Below are 17,664 nucleotides of genomic sequence, written 5' to 3'. Positions count from 1 at the left end.
GTTGTAAATAATCATATACAAGTATATTCCAATATTTATTTTTTAACAGCAAGAGACAAATAAGTGAAAAGGTGTCCAACACTTTCGCATTTAAAAAAAAAGTGGAATTTTCCTGGAAGTTCGACCGTTGCCGCGGTAACCAACTCTTCTCTTACACACTTCGTATGGAGCCTGCGAGAATTACATACCTAGTTTGCAACACGTAAAACGTCACCAGGGGACGTGTAGGCAGAAAGGCCGCGTCATCTTTATATACACATCTACACACACTTTGTATTTACACAATACACAAAAAGGCAGACGGCGCAGCCTCATCCATCAAATGTCCCGCAACGCAACAAGGGGCCCCGACAAGCGAGGCTGTGATCTGCGCCCCGGGCGTTGGTACAAGCGAACAAGATGAGAAACAAACAAGGTGCAAAATGAGACACAAACAAATGTGGCAGGGACAAAAAAACAAAACAAAAAAATCCGACACATCCGCATCTTTACAATAGCATAAGTTAGCATTGCACGCGTCGAGCTAGCGCGATCTCACTTCGCCAGCCAATCGCACAAATTCAGATACATTTCAATGTTATTGTTTTGTTTTAGTCTGATTCAGTCCACGTTTTCGCAATAAATTGCACTCGCTGCGACTAACAATTTACTACGAACAAAATAGTTCATCGCACAGATGACTACGTGCCAATCAAGAAGACATCTGCAACGCCGAAATGTCAGTTCCTTGGCTAACTGTTTTCCCCACGCTAGTTGCTAACATACAGAAACGTATTGCTGGCAAACAAAAAGAAAAACATTCATGATCAATTTATAACATGGTAAATTTCACATTTTAACGTGACTCATTTCATGGCAAAATGTCATGTTTCACGTGAAGATATTTTTTTTCACGCCTCAAGTTTCACATGAAAACACCCTATCACATTTTTCCCCATGAGAAGTTACACATTAGGTCATAATGTGAAACCGATCACGTTTTGACAGCCAGACTAGTGGCAGGCCGAGTCTGTTTTTTTTGGTCTTAGAAATAGTGACCAGCTAAGTAACTATGCTGCTCTTCTATAATACCGCATATAAAATAAATAAGAGTAAGTGTTTAAAAAAAAAAGACATCCGAGGGCTCCACCAGTGACTTGGACTGAAAGAAACAGCTTTTGGGCGAGGGTCAAGTCAAACTTAAAACGTGGCAGGCAGCAATACGCTTCTGTACTAAAAACATTTGTGTTGTCACTAGTGTTAGCAAAAATGAGGTCAGCGATTGTAGCGCGGGGTCATGTTATGTCGATGGTGTGACGTCACGCAAACGAGCGCGTCAAGTCCAAAAAACAAAACAAAACGTAGACACGAAATTGTGCAACCTTGCCGCCGGGCTGCGGTTGTGGTTGGTACGCTAACGCCAACGAGGGCACCAAGATGGCGGATCTTCGCACGTCGACTACATGCCAGGGGAGGGGGTCGTCATCGCGGCGGTGGCGACGCCGTGTCTCGCAGGGGCCAAGTGGAGAAGCGCGCTGACGGTGGCGGCCACCTGGGGGAGCCCCTCTTCCTCCAGGATGTGAAGGGGAAGACACAAGTCACTCTGCGCAGGCGCGTGCGCGCACACACACAACAGGAAGGGAGGCCAAAAAGACAAGATGGCAAAAAGATGGATCAACACAAGTGAAATGAGGCAGACGCAAACAAAAAGGACAACCAAGGATGGACGGGACGATGGGCACCGGGTGCAGCTAACGGGGCGTTTCGCACGGCCCGGCCGAAAGATGCTCGGGCCGACGTCGGTCGGTCGCAATTGTGATGCGGCGCGGCCACGCGAGTCTGAGACCGAGGCGACCGTGTCTCAGCGGGTGGAACTCGGACCTCTTTCTTTCGTTCATTCCAAATTTCAGTCTCATCAAATCAACATGGTCAAGTGTTGAAAAATGACAATGAGTGGCTCATGACGTCCACGCGGGAAATCCCCAACGAGCGGTCGAGGGCCGAGCACTTATTCCACACCTCCGTGAGCTCAAAGTGGCCGGGACTTGGCAGAAGTCGTCACGCAACAAAATGCCAGCGCCGCTTCGTCCCAATCGCGCGCTCGCCACGCAGCTCAAAGGTACGGACCTCCGCCCTCTAAGAATGACGCCGAAGCCTCCTTTCGGAAACGCGGCCGGCCGACCGTGCCGGCCGGGTCCCATCGGGGCTTTCCTCCGGCCACGCTTTGAAAACGACGGCGCGCAGAGGCGCTTCCGAGTGCCGAGGAAAAGGAAGGAGGGAGATGGGAGGACGAGACAAAAACAACTTGTGAGCAGAAAAGAAGCGAGTGAAGACGGACGGTCACATCGTCATCAATAAGCCGGCGTCCTCCCTCTCTCGCAAGGGACCTCGCTAAAGGTTCCGATTCCCGGCGCTTTCTATCTCCATCGCTCACGGCGAGGGCGCCGCAATTGCACAAATGCATACGAAGTGTTGACTTCGCAGTGGCCCTCGGGTGCAGTTGCCCCTCGTTCTTTCGTGATGAAGAAAGTCGCCGACGGCATGCACTTGCATTCTTGGACGTGGTCATCATCACCGCCCTCGTTCCTCGCCTCTTCTATGACTCGCATCCATTGGGGTTAGCATGGAGACGTTAGCGTTCGGCTCGACGTCGGACGCGTGCGCTCGCTTTCACCGCCCGCGAGGAATGCCGTCAAAGTACTTTGTATGTGATCCGTCAACCCACCAGAGCACTTTCCAAAATGCCAACCATTGAAATATGTGATATAGTTCAAGACTGAAATGAGGAAATACTCTCTTAACCAATTGTGGATTCCCTGCCGTCCTTTGGGCAGGCACCCTTGGCCCTCCATCCAGCTGTGGAGCGCCATCATCCTCATCCTCATCCTCACTCTCATTCAGAGGGCAGCATCTGGCGGCAGGCGGACCGAGTTCCGTTACCTGAGCGACGCCCATCCGACGACACGCCTCCAGGAAGTTCTCCACGTTCCGCCGACATTTGGCCATGGTCAGTTTGGGCTGAGGGGACACGCGGCCACACGCGGGGGCGGTTGGCAGAGCGGGCGTCGGCGCGGACGTAAGAGAGCGGCGCACTCACCACAGCGGGGGAGGGCACGTGTATGCTGGGGACCGATCGCGGCCGCACGTGGTTGGCCAGGTGACATAAGACCACGCCGTCCGTCAGCGCCGCCCCCAGGTCGCCAGGCAACGACACCTTCAGCCGGCCCTCGATATTCTGACAAACGCAAACCACGCGCATAGGATCAGTGACCGGCGACCGGTCCCGGACCGACGTACGCGAGCACCCGATCCGCCGTCCGTGCGACGCGTGGAAGCAAACGTTTAGGCGACCTTCCTGAGCCGCTCCACCAGTTGGGCGTCGTGTCCCAGCGCGGCGGACGCGGCTTCCTGCGGGTGCTGAGCGGAGGCGGGGGCGTCGCCTAGAGGACAAGCGCGCAAGGTCACCTTCGCGTCACCGGCTCGCCACTTGCCACAAAGCCGAGGCGGCGCCCGCTCACCCCTCCTCTTTTCTTCGCGCTGGCTGAGGCGATACAGAAAGCTCTCCGGGCGCACGCCGGCGCCGCGACGGGCGGCGGCGTCCCCCGAGCCGGGGTGAGCGGGACCGGCTGGAGATGCAAAGCGGGCGCGGTCAACGCGAGCGCAGAAGGGCCGACCGAGGCTTCCCGCGGGCGCTCCCGTCTTACCGCTTGGCGAAAGGCCGCCTCGCTCTTCGCCCTGTCGTCACAAGCGCGCGTTAGCGTTAGCGTCGGCGGCGGGAAACGGAACAAGTTTTGCATCAGACAAGCGCTGCCGTTTGTGCACTTTTCTCACATGCGGCGCGGGTGGCCGCGTTGAGCGAAGAAAACGCGAAGGAGCGATCTTCGCTCTTTGCAACTACTCGACAAAGAAGGTCGCGGTCGAAGGCAGCGAAAGCTCCTCATCGCCTCTGGCTGCCGCACTTGTCCAGTCGTCAGTGGCTTCGGGCTTACGTTCCAGATGCCAAGGCGGCATCCGCAAAGTGACCGTTTGCCGCATCGGTTCTCTCCTCTGCCGGACCTTTTATGGGCTCGGCGAGGCCATCGAAACTGCCAACTATTCAAGCGGATCGCCGTTCTGAATTTGATTTGGAAAATCATTTGTTTGTGGCGTGCGTCAAAGCCTGGCTTGACCAAAAAGTTTTCGCTTTGCCTTTCTCCTCACGCAAAAATAACATCCATGCGCTCGCTGGAAAAGCGAACCCGAGCCAAGCAATCCCCGCCTCGCCCCGAAAAAATTCTGACGCAAATGTGAGAAAAAGCAGTCAAAGGGCTCACCGCACTTTGGGGGGGACACTTCACAAAGACGGCAAGCGCTTGTCACCTTGCAAATTCAACAAATTCTTACCATGAAGAGGGCGGAGTCATCCGTGTGGGTGGAGCGTCGACAGGGGTAGATGTTCTGTGTACGCACACGCGCGCACACAATTGACAGATCCACGCAGCCACACACCCCCCAACACACAATGTGAGGGATGGATGATAAGGGGGCGGGACATGAGGAGGGTGCGGGCGGGGCTACCTTGGCTTCCGGACCGGGCTCGTTTGGACTCTGCGAACAAAACGCACGCGGGCAAACTGCTCAAGTTTCACGGCTTGGAAGCGGAAGGACACGTTTGTTTGCCGAGGGGATGCGCCGAGAAGGCTGCCGCTACCTTGGCATCTCTCTGCGGGGCGCGCGTCCCGCGTCGCTCCTCGTCGTACCTGAGGGCGGCCAGCCGAGCCTCTCGCCTCATCCGCTCCACGCCTCTCTGAGCGACATACGCGCACGAGGTCGGACGGGGGGGGGGGGGGTCAGGCGGCCACGTGCGACGCTCCGAGGCCGACGCCCGCTCACCTGAATTTGGTCACCGGGCGACGCCGGGGCACCGTCCGCCGCGCTCCTGACAGGCGCACACGGAGGACGTCATGTCAAGCGCAAAGACCGCGTGCGCCTGCGCCTGCTTGCCTACCTGCTCTGCCTTTGTCTGGAGTCGTCTGTTCTGGAGAAGACAGCTTTGCCTGGAGAACCCTGAGCGAACAAACAAAGGGAAACCAGAATCATGAAATCATTCAAACACAAGACAAACAGCATCCGAGGAACAAACGGTCCAATGGATTAAAAAAAAAAAAAAACAGGAATGAAATCCAAACAAGCAACGAAACTAAAAGGACAGAGGAAAAACTAACAACAAATAAAGGAAGAAAACAAACGGATCTTCCAAGCAATGAGCTTGGAAGCGCACGTCTCTTTCAAGCAAACAAAGTGACGACGACACGGCGAGAAAAGGCAACTGGCCGATGGAACCTAAACACCGTAGCCTGATGCGTCGCGGCTCGAAAGCAATGGACGCCTTCTTTTGCCAAATAGCTGACTTGAATGGATTTCTTCACCTGCTTCACTTTAACTAAACGTCATTGAACAACGGGCGGAGCGTTGGAACCGCGGCTCCTTAAGGTGCGCGACGGTGACGTAGAAAGAAGCCAAAATGAAAAGAGGGCCCAAAGCCTTTCGGGAGGCGGGGGAGAGGGCCACATTTGCAACTAAAAGAAGATCTGGCGGCGAGGCACCGTATTGCCGATGCGTCTCTCGATGTAGGCCATGAACTGCGAGCTGAGGCTGGCCCTTTCTCCCGCTCCTCGCTCTCCCCCCGCCGCGCCGCCGGCCTCCTCCTCTTCCCCCGCCTCGCCGTCGATGAAGTCCATCTGCTCCGGCTCGTCTGCGCACAGCGTCAAGACACGCACGCAAGGGGGTGACTTTGCCGCACGCCGCCCTCCTTCGGGATCTCACTCGGGCGCCGGTGCGCTCACGTGTCCCGTTGGCCAGCAGGGGGGAGCGCGCCACCCCTCGCTTCGGCTCTTTGTGGACGTCCGGCACGCGAGCGGGAACTTCTGACAGCTCCTTGTTTTACACACACACACACACACACACACGCGTACACGTAGAAGGAGGTCATAAATCTATCATAGCTACTTTTCCAACTTGCCGCTAAATAGAGTCAAAAGTCGACTAAAAGGCCGGAATTGTACGAAGCAAGGGGCGCTCATATTTATCCAGCCATGGAGGTCGTGCTGTGTGCGCGTGTGCTTCGAACCTCATTTGCGGACCATCTTTTGTCTCCGCTGTCCACGCTGTTGAAGCCCGAATCCAACGTTCCGTAGGTCCGACCGGGGTACAGCTCATCGACGCTAACGCGCGCGCGCACACAGACAAGCGGCAGCACATGAGGCTCTTATTTTGGAAGGCCGGCAGGATGTCAGAAGTGAGGGACTGAGAACGCGGTCGTGTGTGCGTGCGCGTGCACCCGTGGCGAGTTCAGACCAGGATCCGAAGTTCAAAGTTCGTCTGTCGTATTCCGGGAGGTCGAGGGTCGTCTTGCTGGCCTCCATGTTGAGGAACTTGAAGATGTGAACTTTGCCCTTGATGCAAATCTACACGACACGAGATGACGGACAACCGACGACGATCGTCACGGTGATGACAGACGGCTACATTTGGAACCCGAGCGGCAAAACTGCCGCGACGGTCGGGTCCCAATTGTAGCGGTTTCCCATTTGGACGCGCGCCGCCCGCAACGGAGCGTCGGAAGCCGTGGTATTTGCGGGCTACCTGCGCGGGCGGCGTGTGGAGCGGGTTGTTGTCCAGCACCATGGTGTGCAGCTGCGACAGGCGCGTGTAGCATAGCGGGATGGACGTCACCTTGTTACACGAGAAGTCCAGACGAACCAGCGGCAGCTCGGCCAGCTCTGAAAAGACAAGACGCCCGCGCGGCCGGTCAAAGGCTGTCGCGCAAAGCCGCGCAAGAAGCAAAACCGCAACCGAAGAAAAGGCTTCGGCGAACTGGCAGCGTCTCCATGCCTGAGCCGATACCTCACCCTCTTGAGAGTTTTTGAAAGTGAAGAGGTTTCTTGCATTTGAGGTGAAACGCCTTCACCGAGCCAGAGGTGTGTCCCTTGTTTTTTGTTTTCGCAGATGAATGATCAATCCAAAGGCTCCGTTCCACCGACGAGGGAAGGAGTGGGAAGGAGCCGAGAGGAACGCCAGCATCCAAGCCTATTTTTCTTCCACGGGAAAGTCCCGATAGCCGCTCCTTTAGCCTGTGACTGACTCTCGATGAAAAACGCGCTTGGACACTCGCGTTCCCATCGGCCCCTTACCCCTCCTCGCAGAGTCCGAGACCGGTAAGGAGACGAGAGACGAAGCCCCCGGCACCAAGTGCGTCCCGGCATATTTTGCCGGCCATGTCTCCAAAGGACGCACCCGTGGTCGAAGCTCGCGGACATTGGAATATTCTGTGCAAAAGGAAGCCGTTGTACGTGTACCTGGAGGAAGGGCCGCCAGGTGGTTCCTCCTGATGTTCAGGTCTCTCAGCGCCTCCAGCCGGCCAACCTGAGACGGCAGCGTCCTGATCTCGTTACAGCTGACATCCTGCGGGGAGGCGGCAGCGCTCAGGGGTCGGCAGCGCTCGGGGCTCGGCGCACGGACGAGTCTCCGGCTACCCACCAGCTCCGTCAGATGCCTCAGCTGGCCCACTTCCTGAGGCAGCGCCACCAGCTTGTTGTTGCACGCGATCAGAACCTTCAGCGGGAGACCGCACAGCACCACCGGCAGCGCCGACAGCTGGTTGCGACTGATGCGGGCGCACGGCGGCGGTGAGTGACAGACGGCGGGGGCCGCGTTCCCTCGCAATTTAGCGTGCGCCCGCCTGAGCGTTCACACGCAAACTCCCGGAGCATTCCGCGGCGAGCAACATCCGCGGGCGGAACAATGCCGCGGGCGAGAAGCAATTTCGCCTGTTCCGTTCACCTGCCGCGCATGTTTTTGGAATGTGGGAGGAAAGCGGAGTACCCGGAGAAAACCCACGCAGACACGTGGAGAACATGCAAACGGCACACGGGGAGGCCGGAGCCGGAATCGAACCCTGCACCTCTGCGGTAACCGGTCGTCCGCCGGGCCCCCCTCGGTCATTTCATCCGACTTAAAAAACATTTCGAGTTACCCGACACCTGACAAAGGAGGGGCCCGCAAACTCCGCCCACGTCCGTGGAGTTCCTGAGCGCAGGGTCGCGTGTTGCCCGCGGCGTCTCGTCAGTGGCGAGTCCGAGTGTGACTGCGAGTGTCAATGTGGGCTTCAAAGGAGAGCCGAACAACTGATTGCGCGCACGACTGAGACCGGAGGGGAAGTGGCAACGGTGCGGTGCCCTGTTTGAAGATTCAACCGGGGCGCGTACGAAGGAACGGGTGTGGAAAGGTCAAAGGTCACTCTGCTGAGAGGGTGAGACAAGTGCGCAATTGCTCACGGGCGCAGCTCGGAGGGAACGTTGGCGAGGAGCGTGTGCGTGCGCGTGCGCGTGCGTGCTACCTGAGGTTCAGGTAGGTGAGGGCCTGCAGGTTGATCATGTGATCGGGCAGAGATCGCAAACAATTCTGGTAGACGTTCAAACTCTCCAGAGATACCAGCAGGCACACCTCCGGCGGAAGATCCGACAGGCGGTTCCGAGACAGGTCTGCACGAGAATGCGCACGCACACAAGCGCTATTAGGCGTACAGCACAAGCACAAGCACAAGCACATGACTGACGCCATCTTCTTTACACGACGCCTGACTTGTAAGCGGGCATTCATAATCATTCCTTCTGGCTCGATGAAATGAGCTGATGTGCAGCTGCAGTTGCCTTACTTAAGACAGGCGTACTTTGCAATCAGCATATTGCACCTTAGCTTCTTTAATGAAGGCTGAACTGATCCCCAAGTTCGGACATTTTGTCTTTCCTCCCGGCCGGCCGGCCGGCGCTTTTGGCCACCTGAGTCGGCTGTTGCAGTCCATGTAGAAAAACAATCACAACAAATTCCCACGATACGGCCACTAATCCTTGTTATACCACAAAAAAAAAAGTCTGCAATCCAGCGAAGCTGCAAAAAGTCAACGGCGATACCGAGAGGGATGACTGGAGGCGCTCCATGCATATCTTTGCACACGCCCATGATTGGCATCTTCAGATGAACAAAAGAGCAATGCGCCCCATCAGAGTTGCTAAAAGCAGCGGTGTCCAACGTACGGCCCGCCGGCGGGCCCACGACACAATCGCAACGCACGACCTGCAATTTGGTGATGAGGGTAACTGTTGTTGCTAACTGCGTCCGCCGGGGGGCGCGCTGCCGAGCATGTCAACGACATTGGGAAAAGTGGCAGCCTCTCTGGCTTTGACCATGGCCTTGTCAAGGCAACGTGGGAACAGGAAAAGCAATATGACAAGTAAGCACGTTCACCGACTGCTAATTCACCCCGGAGGAGGTGCTGCAGCCTGCACTGGATCCAAAAAAAAAAATCATAGACGTCCTCGTAACCTTCAATCGAGAAAAACTGACACAGAGCAGGTGGTCTTCAAACTAGACAGGGGAGGAAAAACCGTAACTAAAAAGTCGCGGCACCGCGTCACAAAGTTGTTCATTGTCCACCGCATTTACACTCGGGAGTCCTCATCCCGGCGAATGACAACATTTCGGCTGCACTGCAGTCAATGAACGCGTGAATGCACTTGCCTGCCACCGAGGATTTAAGATGCTTCCTAGATCTCTACGCGTTGTTCCATGTATTTGTTTTTCTTTGATCTGTATGTTGCACACTGTCGACATCGTTTTTGTTTTCAGATTGTTCCCAAGTATGAAGCCAGACAAGAATTTAAAAAAAGGGAAAATGTCACTTTACACCGGGCCCATGTGGAACATTAGGAATAGTCGTTCTTAGTGGTTGATTTGAGCTCACATTTGGGCTGAATGCGGCCCCGGAACTCAAAGGAGTTGGAGTTGACACCGCTGCTTCAACGCACTTGAAGCATTAGCAGGATGCTAACGCGCTAGCATCACCAAAGTTGGCAAAGTGTTCTTCCCTAAAGTGCTCCCTCAAGTGTGCCCAAGGTGACAAAAGCTCGCGTTGTCGCTTCAACGCAACGAGGACGACAGCGAGCCAACGTGACCGAAAAGTCCGACTTGTGACCGTGGGACCTTACGCTTGAAGCAACATGTTGTTGTCACTCGGAAGCGACAACTTTAGACTTGGACAACAGCTCCAAAGTTGCTCAGAAGCGTCACCAAAGTGCCCCGGGAACATTTGCACGACTGCTACGGCTCAGCGGGGGGTCGGGGGTCACTTGGAGAGCCGCCCCGCGGAGACTCACCGGCCCGGGTGGTGTCGGTCAGGTCGTGGTTGGCGGCGCCGCGGGGGAACTCCTTGAGCTTCCTGCCGCTGAGGTTCAGGCAGCCGGTGGCCGAGGCTTCGTCCAGAGCCCGCTCCAGAGAACGGTTCCACGGCACCGGTCCCGCTACCGACACCAGGCCGTTGTTACAGGCCACGAGGACGCTCCCCGCGCCGGCACCGGTACCGCCGCCGCCTCCAACCGCAAAGCCGAATCCGGTGTTGTCCGCCGCAGAGCCCAACAACACCGAGGCCGCCATTACACTCCGGTTGGTTGCTAAGCTCGCGGAGCTAATGCTAATGCTACCACTCCCAGCCCAAACTTTGGACCGAGTGCGTGCGCATGCGCACAACGCCGGCCAACTTTGCCGCAGAAACCCCTGTCCTCGAGAGCCCCTCTATCGAGCCTGTTTTCGACGTCTCCTTCCTTCCAACAGACTTGATTCAAATGATCAGAATCGTTATCACATTCCCGCAAAGGTTGCTGATGATCATTTGAATCAAGCCTGTTGGAGGAGGGAACCATGTAACGTGGGCAGGATAGGCTTTCAGTATTGTCATGTTTGTTCCCCTCAAGGAAGAGCGCAAAAGCAATACGCTCATGAAGCAGTCCAACATTTGCGTGAAGTTCATCCGGAAGTCGACTTGACAACGCCAGAAAAGACGCCGTGGAGTTTCCGGACTTTGAAAGACTTCAACTCCCACAATTCTCCGCAGTCTCGTCACTTCGACGCTTGACGCATGCGCGCGCGGCGGTCGGCTGCGTCGGTGTGTGTGAGACCATCATGGCGGCGGCCTATGTGGAGATCTTGAGGAGCGAGTTTCCCGACATCGACTCGGAGTTGTTCGACTACATCACAGGTGAGAGGCCCAACTGCCAGTCGCCGCGAGGCCTGGGTCGGCAGGCTTTTAAATCGGGGAAATCCGTCGCTGCCCTCTCCTCCGGGCCAGAGGAGCGGTGGCGGAAGCAGCCTGCTAGGTGGAGGCAGCTATGCGGCTACCCGGCGTGGCTCACCGGGATGCCCGAGTTTGGTGCTCGCTCTCCGGTTGCGCGGCTCGATCCCGCCCGACCGCATTTGCCACGGAACCAAAATGCATCAAGCGCAGCGCTAAACGTGTCAACCAAGGACAAAGCTTTTTTCCTTCTGTTGTGGCCTTTAGAATTCCATTTAGAAAAGGCGAGTGAGTATCAACTGTGACACGTTTTCCAAAAGGGGCATTTGATTTACATGACACCGGCATTAGCATTAGCAAACAAATCTCTTCAAGAGGAATCCAGCGATGGGTCATTTTGCTGTGCTGCCAGAAATTAGCACCGCTTCAAAACGCACCGATCTCCGGCCCTCTTGTGAAACGCAACAGTGGCTCATCAATAAAATAAAAGGATTTCTTTCCAGTCGGGCTCCACCTCGAAGCCATTTAATAGTCCGTTAATCTGCGGATTTATTTTGAATGTTTTTTTTTTTTTTGGGGGGGGGTGGGGATAAATGTGATTACTTTTTGTCTTTCAATCATAATGCAAAAATGCACAAATAAAAATAGATTCTGATTCAGTAACAGCTGTCAATATTGTTGATCATTGTTTTCCGAATGTCCAGCACAAAGGTACTCGGTCCGCTTTTACGGAGGACTTCAGAAATCGGAGAATATTTACTGCGGAGAAGCTGAAGTCAGCTGATTTGGACAATTTTGACCAAAACAAAGTGTTGAAACAGTCGATTGTCAAAATAGTTGTTGATTCATTTGATGATTGATTTGTTAATAAATTGGTGCATCTTGACTGAAAAGCTTACATACGATGTAAAAAGAGGGTCGATCGGATTACGCAATGGGATACTCGATAAAATAATTGATTCTAAGGAGAGAAAAAAAGATTGTTGCAGACCGAGTAAGAACTGTAAAAAAAAAAAAAAAGATATCCCCAAAAGTCAGTACTATAGTGGACCCGCACAAACTGAACCGTGCCATCGTCGCGGCTTACTGTCCCTTTTGTGTGCGCCCCAGGCGTGCTGGACGGCTGCGGGGCCGACTTCGAGGACGGCGAGGAGGTGTTTGAGGCGGTGGGCGGCGTCCTGCAGGAGGTGTCGGCAGACACGAAAAACGAGGACGACGTCCGAGGCATCTGCTTGAGGATGTTCAACACGCTGCGGCTGTGAGCGCGCGTCCGCTTCCGGGCGTCATCGCCTCCACGCGCTCCTCTTACACCTCCGCCTGCCCTCTATGTGTGTGCGTTCAGGAGCGGCTGTCCCGCCTCGCAGCGTCAAGTGTTGCTGGACGCGCCGGTGCAGCTTTCCCAGATGTCGCCGGACACGAGTGAGCAACCGCTGATGTGGGCGTGAGCGCCTCTGTGCTTCTTGCCGTGGCTGACCTGTTTTTTTTTTGTCCCCCCCTTCTGCTGCTACGCACAGCCTTGGCCAACAACGACGTTCAGGGCATCTGGGTGATGAAGCGTCCTCAGAACACGGTACGTCTTTCTCTCCTGCCGTCGAGAGTAGACCGGAACTCAAATTTCTTGTCATTCAGTCAAAGCGTGGCAGCTGCAAGCTGAGCCCACCCGTCGCCGCGATGTCATTTCCAGTCGGCAACGAGTGGCAAAATGGCCGCCCCCCTGAGGTGCAGCAAAATGGCTGCGTTTTGCCGCTTCATTCGTTTTGAATCAGAATGTCATGTGTAGAGCGGTGGGCACGTATGGAACGTACAGTATTGTTGACTTGCCCTTAACAAAACAAAAAATCGGACATTTGTCACATAAAAAAAAGAAATCGCAAGAAGTCGGGTGTTTGGACAGGTTCTGTTCATAATTATTTATTGATTTGAGCAGCTTTGAAATTGCAAAGCAAGTCCGTCTGGGTGGAGCGCTTGAAAATCAAGCGCGGCCGAAAGAGTGCCGACAGCCAACCTGTAAGATGTTGTCCTGCGTGTCCGTCAGATGGTGGACACCAAGAAGCTGGAGAAGGCTGAGGCCAAGCTGAAAGCCAAACACGAGCGACGCAACGAGAAGGACTCGAACAAGGCGTCCGGTCCGCTGTGGGTCTTTGTCTGCGTCCCGCCGGATCGGCGTCGTCCCGTCCGCCTCGCGCCGGCCCGTCTCATTTTACTCTCCTGTGTGCACGGCGGCGGCCTCAGTGTCCTGGAGGAAGCCTCGGCCAGTCAGGCCAGCAGTAAAAAAGAAGGACGAGCCGACCAGGCGGGAAAGAACCGCAGCTACGACATCCGAATTGAGAACTTTGACGTGTCCTTTGGAGAGAGGTGAGCGCTCGTCGGCGCCATCCGCGGCCACTCGCCGCCTTTGCGAATGTGTCGTGAGCGGTCATGCCCGGCGCGGTGCCCTCCACGTTCCTCTGTCCGCTCACGCCTATGAGCGGAGTTTCAGAAAGCCCCGATTTTGACCCCGAGTCAAAGATTGACGGCATGCCGAGACAGTGGAAACTTGAGCCGGGGTCTCGTTGAACGGCCGCGTGCGGTCCTCAGGTGTCTTCTTCAGGGCGCCGAGCTGGCGCTGGCGGCGGGGCGGCGCTACGGCCTGGTGGGCCGCAACGGCTTGGGAAAGACCACTCTGCTGAAGATGTTGGCCGGCCGCAGCCTGCGCGTCCCCCCTCACATCACCATCCTCCACGTGGAGCAGGAAGTGGCGGGCGACCACACCACGGCGCTGCAGAGCGTCCTGGAGAGCGACACGCTCAGGGAGGGCCTGCTTCGAGAAGAAGCGCGCCTCAACGCCCGCATTGCCAACGGAACGTGAGTACATGTGGGGGACCCCCCCCCCCCCCCCCCGACCGAAGCGTTGCCAATTGTGATACTGGCGCCGTTGCGAGCAGCCGCGGACATCTTGGCAAATGCTGCCCTGTTGCCATTCTGATGGCTCAGACTGCGTGTGCGCTTTTGCTTTCAGCGCCGAGGGGACGGAGAGCATCCGTCTGTCTGAGATTTACTGCAAGCTGGAGGAGATCGAGGCCGACAAAGCCCCCGCCCGGTGTGTATGTGTGCGCAAGTGAGGCGTTCCGGTCGGACTCTTGATGAGCTGTCAGTTTTTGTTTGACGTCTGTCATCCAATCAGAGCCTCCATCATCTTGGCCGGTCTTGGGTTTTCTCCCAAAATGCAGCAGCAGCCCACCAAGTGAGTTTGTACACGCACGCAAGCACGCACGCATTAAATATCATCTGTATGTGTGTGTGTGTGTGTGTGTGTGTGTGCGCGCGCACACGCAGAGAATTTTCAGGAGGCTGGAGGATGCGGTTGGCATTAGCGAGAGCTCTCTTTGCTCGGTGAGTCCCTTCCAAGTTTTCTCACAGCCGAAAATGGCTTGTGTCACACTTGACTGGCACATCTTCAATTGTGTGTGTGTGTGTGTGTGTGTGTGTGTGCGTGCGCCATCAGGCCTGACCTGCTGCTACTCGATGGTGAGTCCCTCAGCTGCGCTATCAGTGATAGCTGCGCTAATCGTATGAAACGGTAGGAGCACTTGAGGAGCCTGGCGGTCCCTTGAGGTGTCCCTCTCACCAAGGATCTTGTTTTTCTGCAAAGTTGTTTGTGAGCTTTGATGGCACCGTTCACTTTTTGGGTTGCTTTTTTCCAAGCGGCACCGCATCTCAAGTGAGCGCGGAATATATCGCATACGATGATTGAAAGCGGCTACTTCTCCAGTGCAGAAAGGCCCGAAGAAAAAGTGGAAAATCTCAAATGTTAACTATAAGCGAACGTGCGAGAAGCCAAAGAATAGAATGGCGCTCCAAGTCGCGTCGCTCCTCGTGCGGACGGCGTGCGCAGTGTTGCAGACACGCTCGATGTCGCTCGTCGCGCGAAGCAAAAGCGGCCCGCAACCGGGAAAGAACCCAGCGAGGTTCGGCGGAGCTTGCTCCGGCGCGGCTAAAAGTCTGCGCCCCCTCGTGTTTCCAGAGCCGACCAACATGTTGGACGTGAGCGCCATCCTGTGGCTGGAGAACTACCTGCAGGTCTTTGCCGCCGTCTTCGGAAGCGACGGCGAGCGCTAGCTCGGCGCTCGTGTAAACGCCACCTCCCGCCTCCCTCCCCCAGACGTGGCAGTCCACCATCCTGGTGGTGTCCCACGACCGCAACTTCCTGAACGCGGTGGTGACCGACATCGTGCACCTGCACTCGCGCCGGCTGGACAGTTACCGCGGCGACTACGAGAACTTTGTCAAGACCAAAGACGATCGGCTCAAGAACCAACAGCGAGAGTACGAGGCGCAGCTGCAGTACAGGCAACATATACAGGTGACGACGTTTTTCCGCTTATTTCGACAGCCTCTCGGACACGGGTGTCAAAGTCGAGGCCCGGGGGCCGGATCCGGCCCGCCGCCTCATGTTATGTGGCCCGCCGGATCAAATCATCAAATGAAATCATCTTCCATGATCCTCGCTGGAATCATCGCGTTACCCTGTTGACGCTCACTTGAACAAACAACCCCAAAAAAGAGCGGACCGATTTCAAAAGGCCTAATCCGTCAATTGCTCGTGTACGAGTCGGACTACAAGGAGGCGATGAAGCATTGATTCGGTTTCGCCGTCGTAACGGCCCTCCGAGGAAAGACTCCAAAGTGGCCCTCGGCAAAAACCGAGTTTTCTTTTCTTCTTCCTGCAGGTGTTTATCGACAGGTTTCGCTACAACGCCAACCGAGCGGCTCAAGTGCAGAGCAAACTCAAAGTGCTGGAACGATTGTAAGTCGTCGTCGCGGTCGCGCGTCTCTGGGGACGATGGCCGTTTTTGCCGAGGGCGGGTTGTGACGACTGCCGACGTTTGCTCGCAGGCCCGAACTGAAGCCCATCGAAAAAGAAGCCGAAGTGACCTTAAGGTACGCACGCGCTCAACTAACTACAGGGTAGGAGAGGCGGGCTACGCTCTGACTTTTCCTTCTTTTCTTGCCCCTTCAGGTTTCCGGACAATTTTGAGAAGTTGTCTCCTCCCATCCTGCAGTTAGACGAGGTGGAGTTCTACTACGCGCCCGACCAGCGCCTCTTCTCCGGACTCAACCTGTCCGCCGACCTGGAGTCTCGCGTCTGCATCGTATGTCTTGGGCGGGCCTCGCGCGTGCGTGTGTGCCAGAGGGGCGTCTCGAATGCATCGTCGATGCGGCAGACCTCTCTTAGACCTCGTCGATGAGGCGTAGGCTTCAGGGACGGACATGTGTCTTTGGTGTGTTCTAGGGAGGGAGAGAGAGAGAATAAAAGCAGGTCTTAAACGCGTCCCGATCCTACCGCAGACATGCTTTGACCGCCCGATTGGTGTGTCTGAATCATTTCTTGGATTTGTTTCGCAACGCGTCTCGGATGTGTCCGAAAGACCGGTGTCTTACGCTCTTACCAGGTGGGCCAAAACGGCGCCGGGAAGAGCACGGTCCTCAAGCTTCTGATGGGCGAGCTGACGCCCATCAGCGGAGTCCGCCAAGCTCACAGGTGAGACGGCCGACCTACCGGCGCCCCCGGGTGGTCATCTCACGCGCTTACGCAGTACGGGTGGTCTCGCGCGTGCAGCCCGGCCGGCGTTTGACTCCCCGCCTGATTGTTTGCACCGTTCGAGTCGGTGGAAATGAGTCGAAATGGCGTGACGAAATCATGCGCGCGCGTTGGCAGGAATCTGAAGATCGGCTACTTCAGTCAGCACCACGTGGACCAGCTGGACCTGAACGTTTGCTCCGTGGAGCTGCTCCTCAACAAGTTCCCCGGTAGGTCACGGCGGGCGCGTTTGACACGCCGGCGCCGGGGCCGTTTCACCAAGGGCGCGTTTGTCGCGGGGCAGGTCGGACGGAGGAGGAGTACCGCCACCAGCTGGGGGGTTACGGTATCACGGGAGAGCTGGCCACCAGGCCCGTGGCCAGCCTGTCGGGGGGCCAGAAGAGTCGGGTGGCCTTCGCCCAGATGACCATGCCCTGGTACGTGCCCGGCCGAGCGTCCGTCCGTCGGCCCGCCGTCTGACGCCGCCGTCCGCCCTTTCAGCCCCAACTTCTACATCCTGGACGAGCCCACCAACCACCTGGACATGGAGACCATCGAGGCGCTCGCCACCGCGCTCAACAAGTTCAAAGTGAGTCCGACCGTCGTCCGTCTTTTGCGGGCTTGGACTTTTGCGATGTTCCACTTTGGAGCCGTTTGACTTGCGCAAAATGTGACTTTGGGGGCCGTGTGCGGCAGGGCGGCGTGATCCTGGTGTCGCACGACGAGCGCCTGATCCGCCTGGTGTGCCAAGAGCTGTGGGTGTGCGAGGGCGGCCGAGTGTGTCGCCTGGACGGCGGCTTCGACCAATACCGCGACGCCCTGCACGAGCAGTTCAAGAGGGAGGGCTACCTGTGAAGAAGCCCCCCCCCCCCCCCCCCCGCCAGAAAGGACCATGTGACTTCCTGCTTTTCAGGTCACCCGCCCCAGAGGGGAAGCGCCCCCCCCCCCCATTGTTTTAGTGCACAGATGCTCTATTTACTAAGAAAATAAAACCTCACACATCGTGAGCCACGTCGCGTTT

The 17,664-nt window shown here is 56.3% G+C and overlaps 2 protein-coding genes across 3 annotated transcripts; one reads left to right on the top strand and one right to left on the bottom strand.

Moving 5' to 3' along the window:
• Nucleotides 1-22: 22 nt before the first annotated feature.
• Nucleotides 23-10,610, bottom strand: lrch3 (leucine-rich repeats and calponin homology (CH) domain containing 3). Its single transcript, XM_086125698.1, has 20 exons — nucleotides 10,173-10,610; nucleotides 8,357-8,501; nucleotides 7,498-7,624; nucleotides 7,317-7,422; nucleotides 6,604-6,740; nucleotides 6,316-6,425; nucleotides 6,089-6,182; nucleotides 5,805-5,895; nucleotides 5,565-5,713; nucleotides 4,967-5,025; nucleotides 4,852-4,897; nucleotides 4,670-4,765; nucleotides 4,537-4,566; nucleotides 4,363-4,416; nucleotides 3,684-3,714; nucleotides 3,498-3,605; nucleotides 3,331-3,419; nucleotides 3,077-3,214; nucleotides 2,920-2,997; nucleotides 23-1,582 (listed from the first exon to the last, which is right to left on the bottom strand). The coding sequence occupies exons 1-20, from the start codon at nucleotides 10,447-10,449 to the stop codon at nucleotides 1,439-1,441; spliced, it is 2,109 nt and encodes a 702-aa protein (XP_085981824.1). The 5' UTR covers nucleotides 10,450-10,610; the 3' UTR covers nucleotides 23-1,438.
• A 219-nt stretch (nucleotides 10,611-10,829) lies between these two features.
• abcf3 (ATP-binding cassette, sub-family F (GCN20), member 3) lies at nucleotides 10,830-17,650 on the top strand. Of its 2 annotated transcripts, XM_086125696.1 has the most exons (21): nucleotides 10,830-11,050; nucleotides 12,194-12,341; nucleotides 12,426-12,502; nucleotides 12,598-12,653; nucleotides 13,119-13,216; nucleotides 13,316-13,438; nucleotides 13,661-13,927; nucleotides 14,082-14,162; nucleotides 14,247-14,306; nucleotides 14,399-14,455; nucleotides 14,568-14,590; nucleotides 15,087-15,142; nucleotides 15,225-15,425; nucleotides 15,793-15,869; nucleotides 15,959-16,003; nucleotides 16,083-16,215; nucleotides 16,516-16,604; nucleotides 16,782-16,873; nucleotides 16,948-17,080; nucleotides 17,145-17,232; nucleotides 17,340-17,650. In XM_086125696.1, exons 1-21 carry the CDS (start codon nucleotides 10,975-10,977, stop codon nucleotides 17,496-17,498), a joined length of 2,139 nt encoding a protein of 712 aa, XP_085981822.1. In that variant the 5' UTR covers nucleotides 10,830-10,974; the 3' UTR covers nucleotides 17,499-17,650. The 2 variants fall into 2 exon arrangements, with proteins under 2 accessions (XP_085981822.1, XP_085981823.1); XM_086125697.1 differs by having other exon boundaries at nucleotides 13,119-13,438.
• The last annotated feature ends 14 nt before the right edge of the window (nucleotides 17,651-17,664 follow it).

Source organism: Hippocampus guttulatus, chromosome 12, assembly GCF_054856545.1.
Source record: "Hippocampus guttulatus isolate MCC_2025c chromosome 12, RoL_Hgut_1.0, whole genome shotgun sequence".
NCBI lineage: Eukaryota > Metazoa > Chordata > Actinopteri > Syngnathiformes > Syngnathidae > Hippocampus > Hippocampus guttulatus.
This window is presented reverse-complemented; position numbering and strand designations above follow the sequence as displayed.

Coding starts and splice junctions, on each gene's coding strand:
- abcf3 (XM_086125697.1), top strand. CDS start 10,975: ATGGCGGCGGCCTATGTGGAGATCTTGAGGAGCGAGTTTCCCGACATC. Junction 12,342..12,425: donor ATGTTCAACACGCTGCGGCT/GTGAGCGCGCGT, acceptor GTGTGCGTTCAG/GAGCGGCTGTCCCGCCTCGC. Junction 13,439..13,660: donor GACGTGTCCTTTGGAGAGAG/GTGAGCGCTCGT, acceptor TGCGGTCCTCAG/GTGTCTTCTTCAGGGCGCCG.
- lrch3 (XM_086125698.1), bottom strand. CDS start 10,449: ATGGCGGCCTCGGTGTTGTTGGGCTCTGCGGCGGACAACACCGGATTC. Junction 7,423..7,497: donor TGAGGCATCTGACGGAGCTG/GTGGGTAGCCGG, acceptor GCCTCCCCGCAG/GATGTCAGCTGTAACGAGAT. Junction 1,583..2,919: donor GTCGGATGGGCGTCGCTCAG/GTAACGGAACTC, acceptor GCGCCTGCGCAG/AGTGACTTGTGTCTTCCCCT.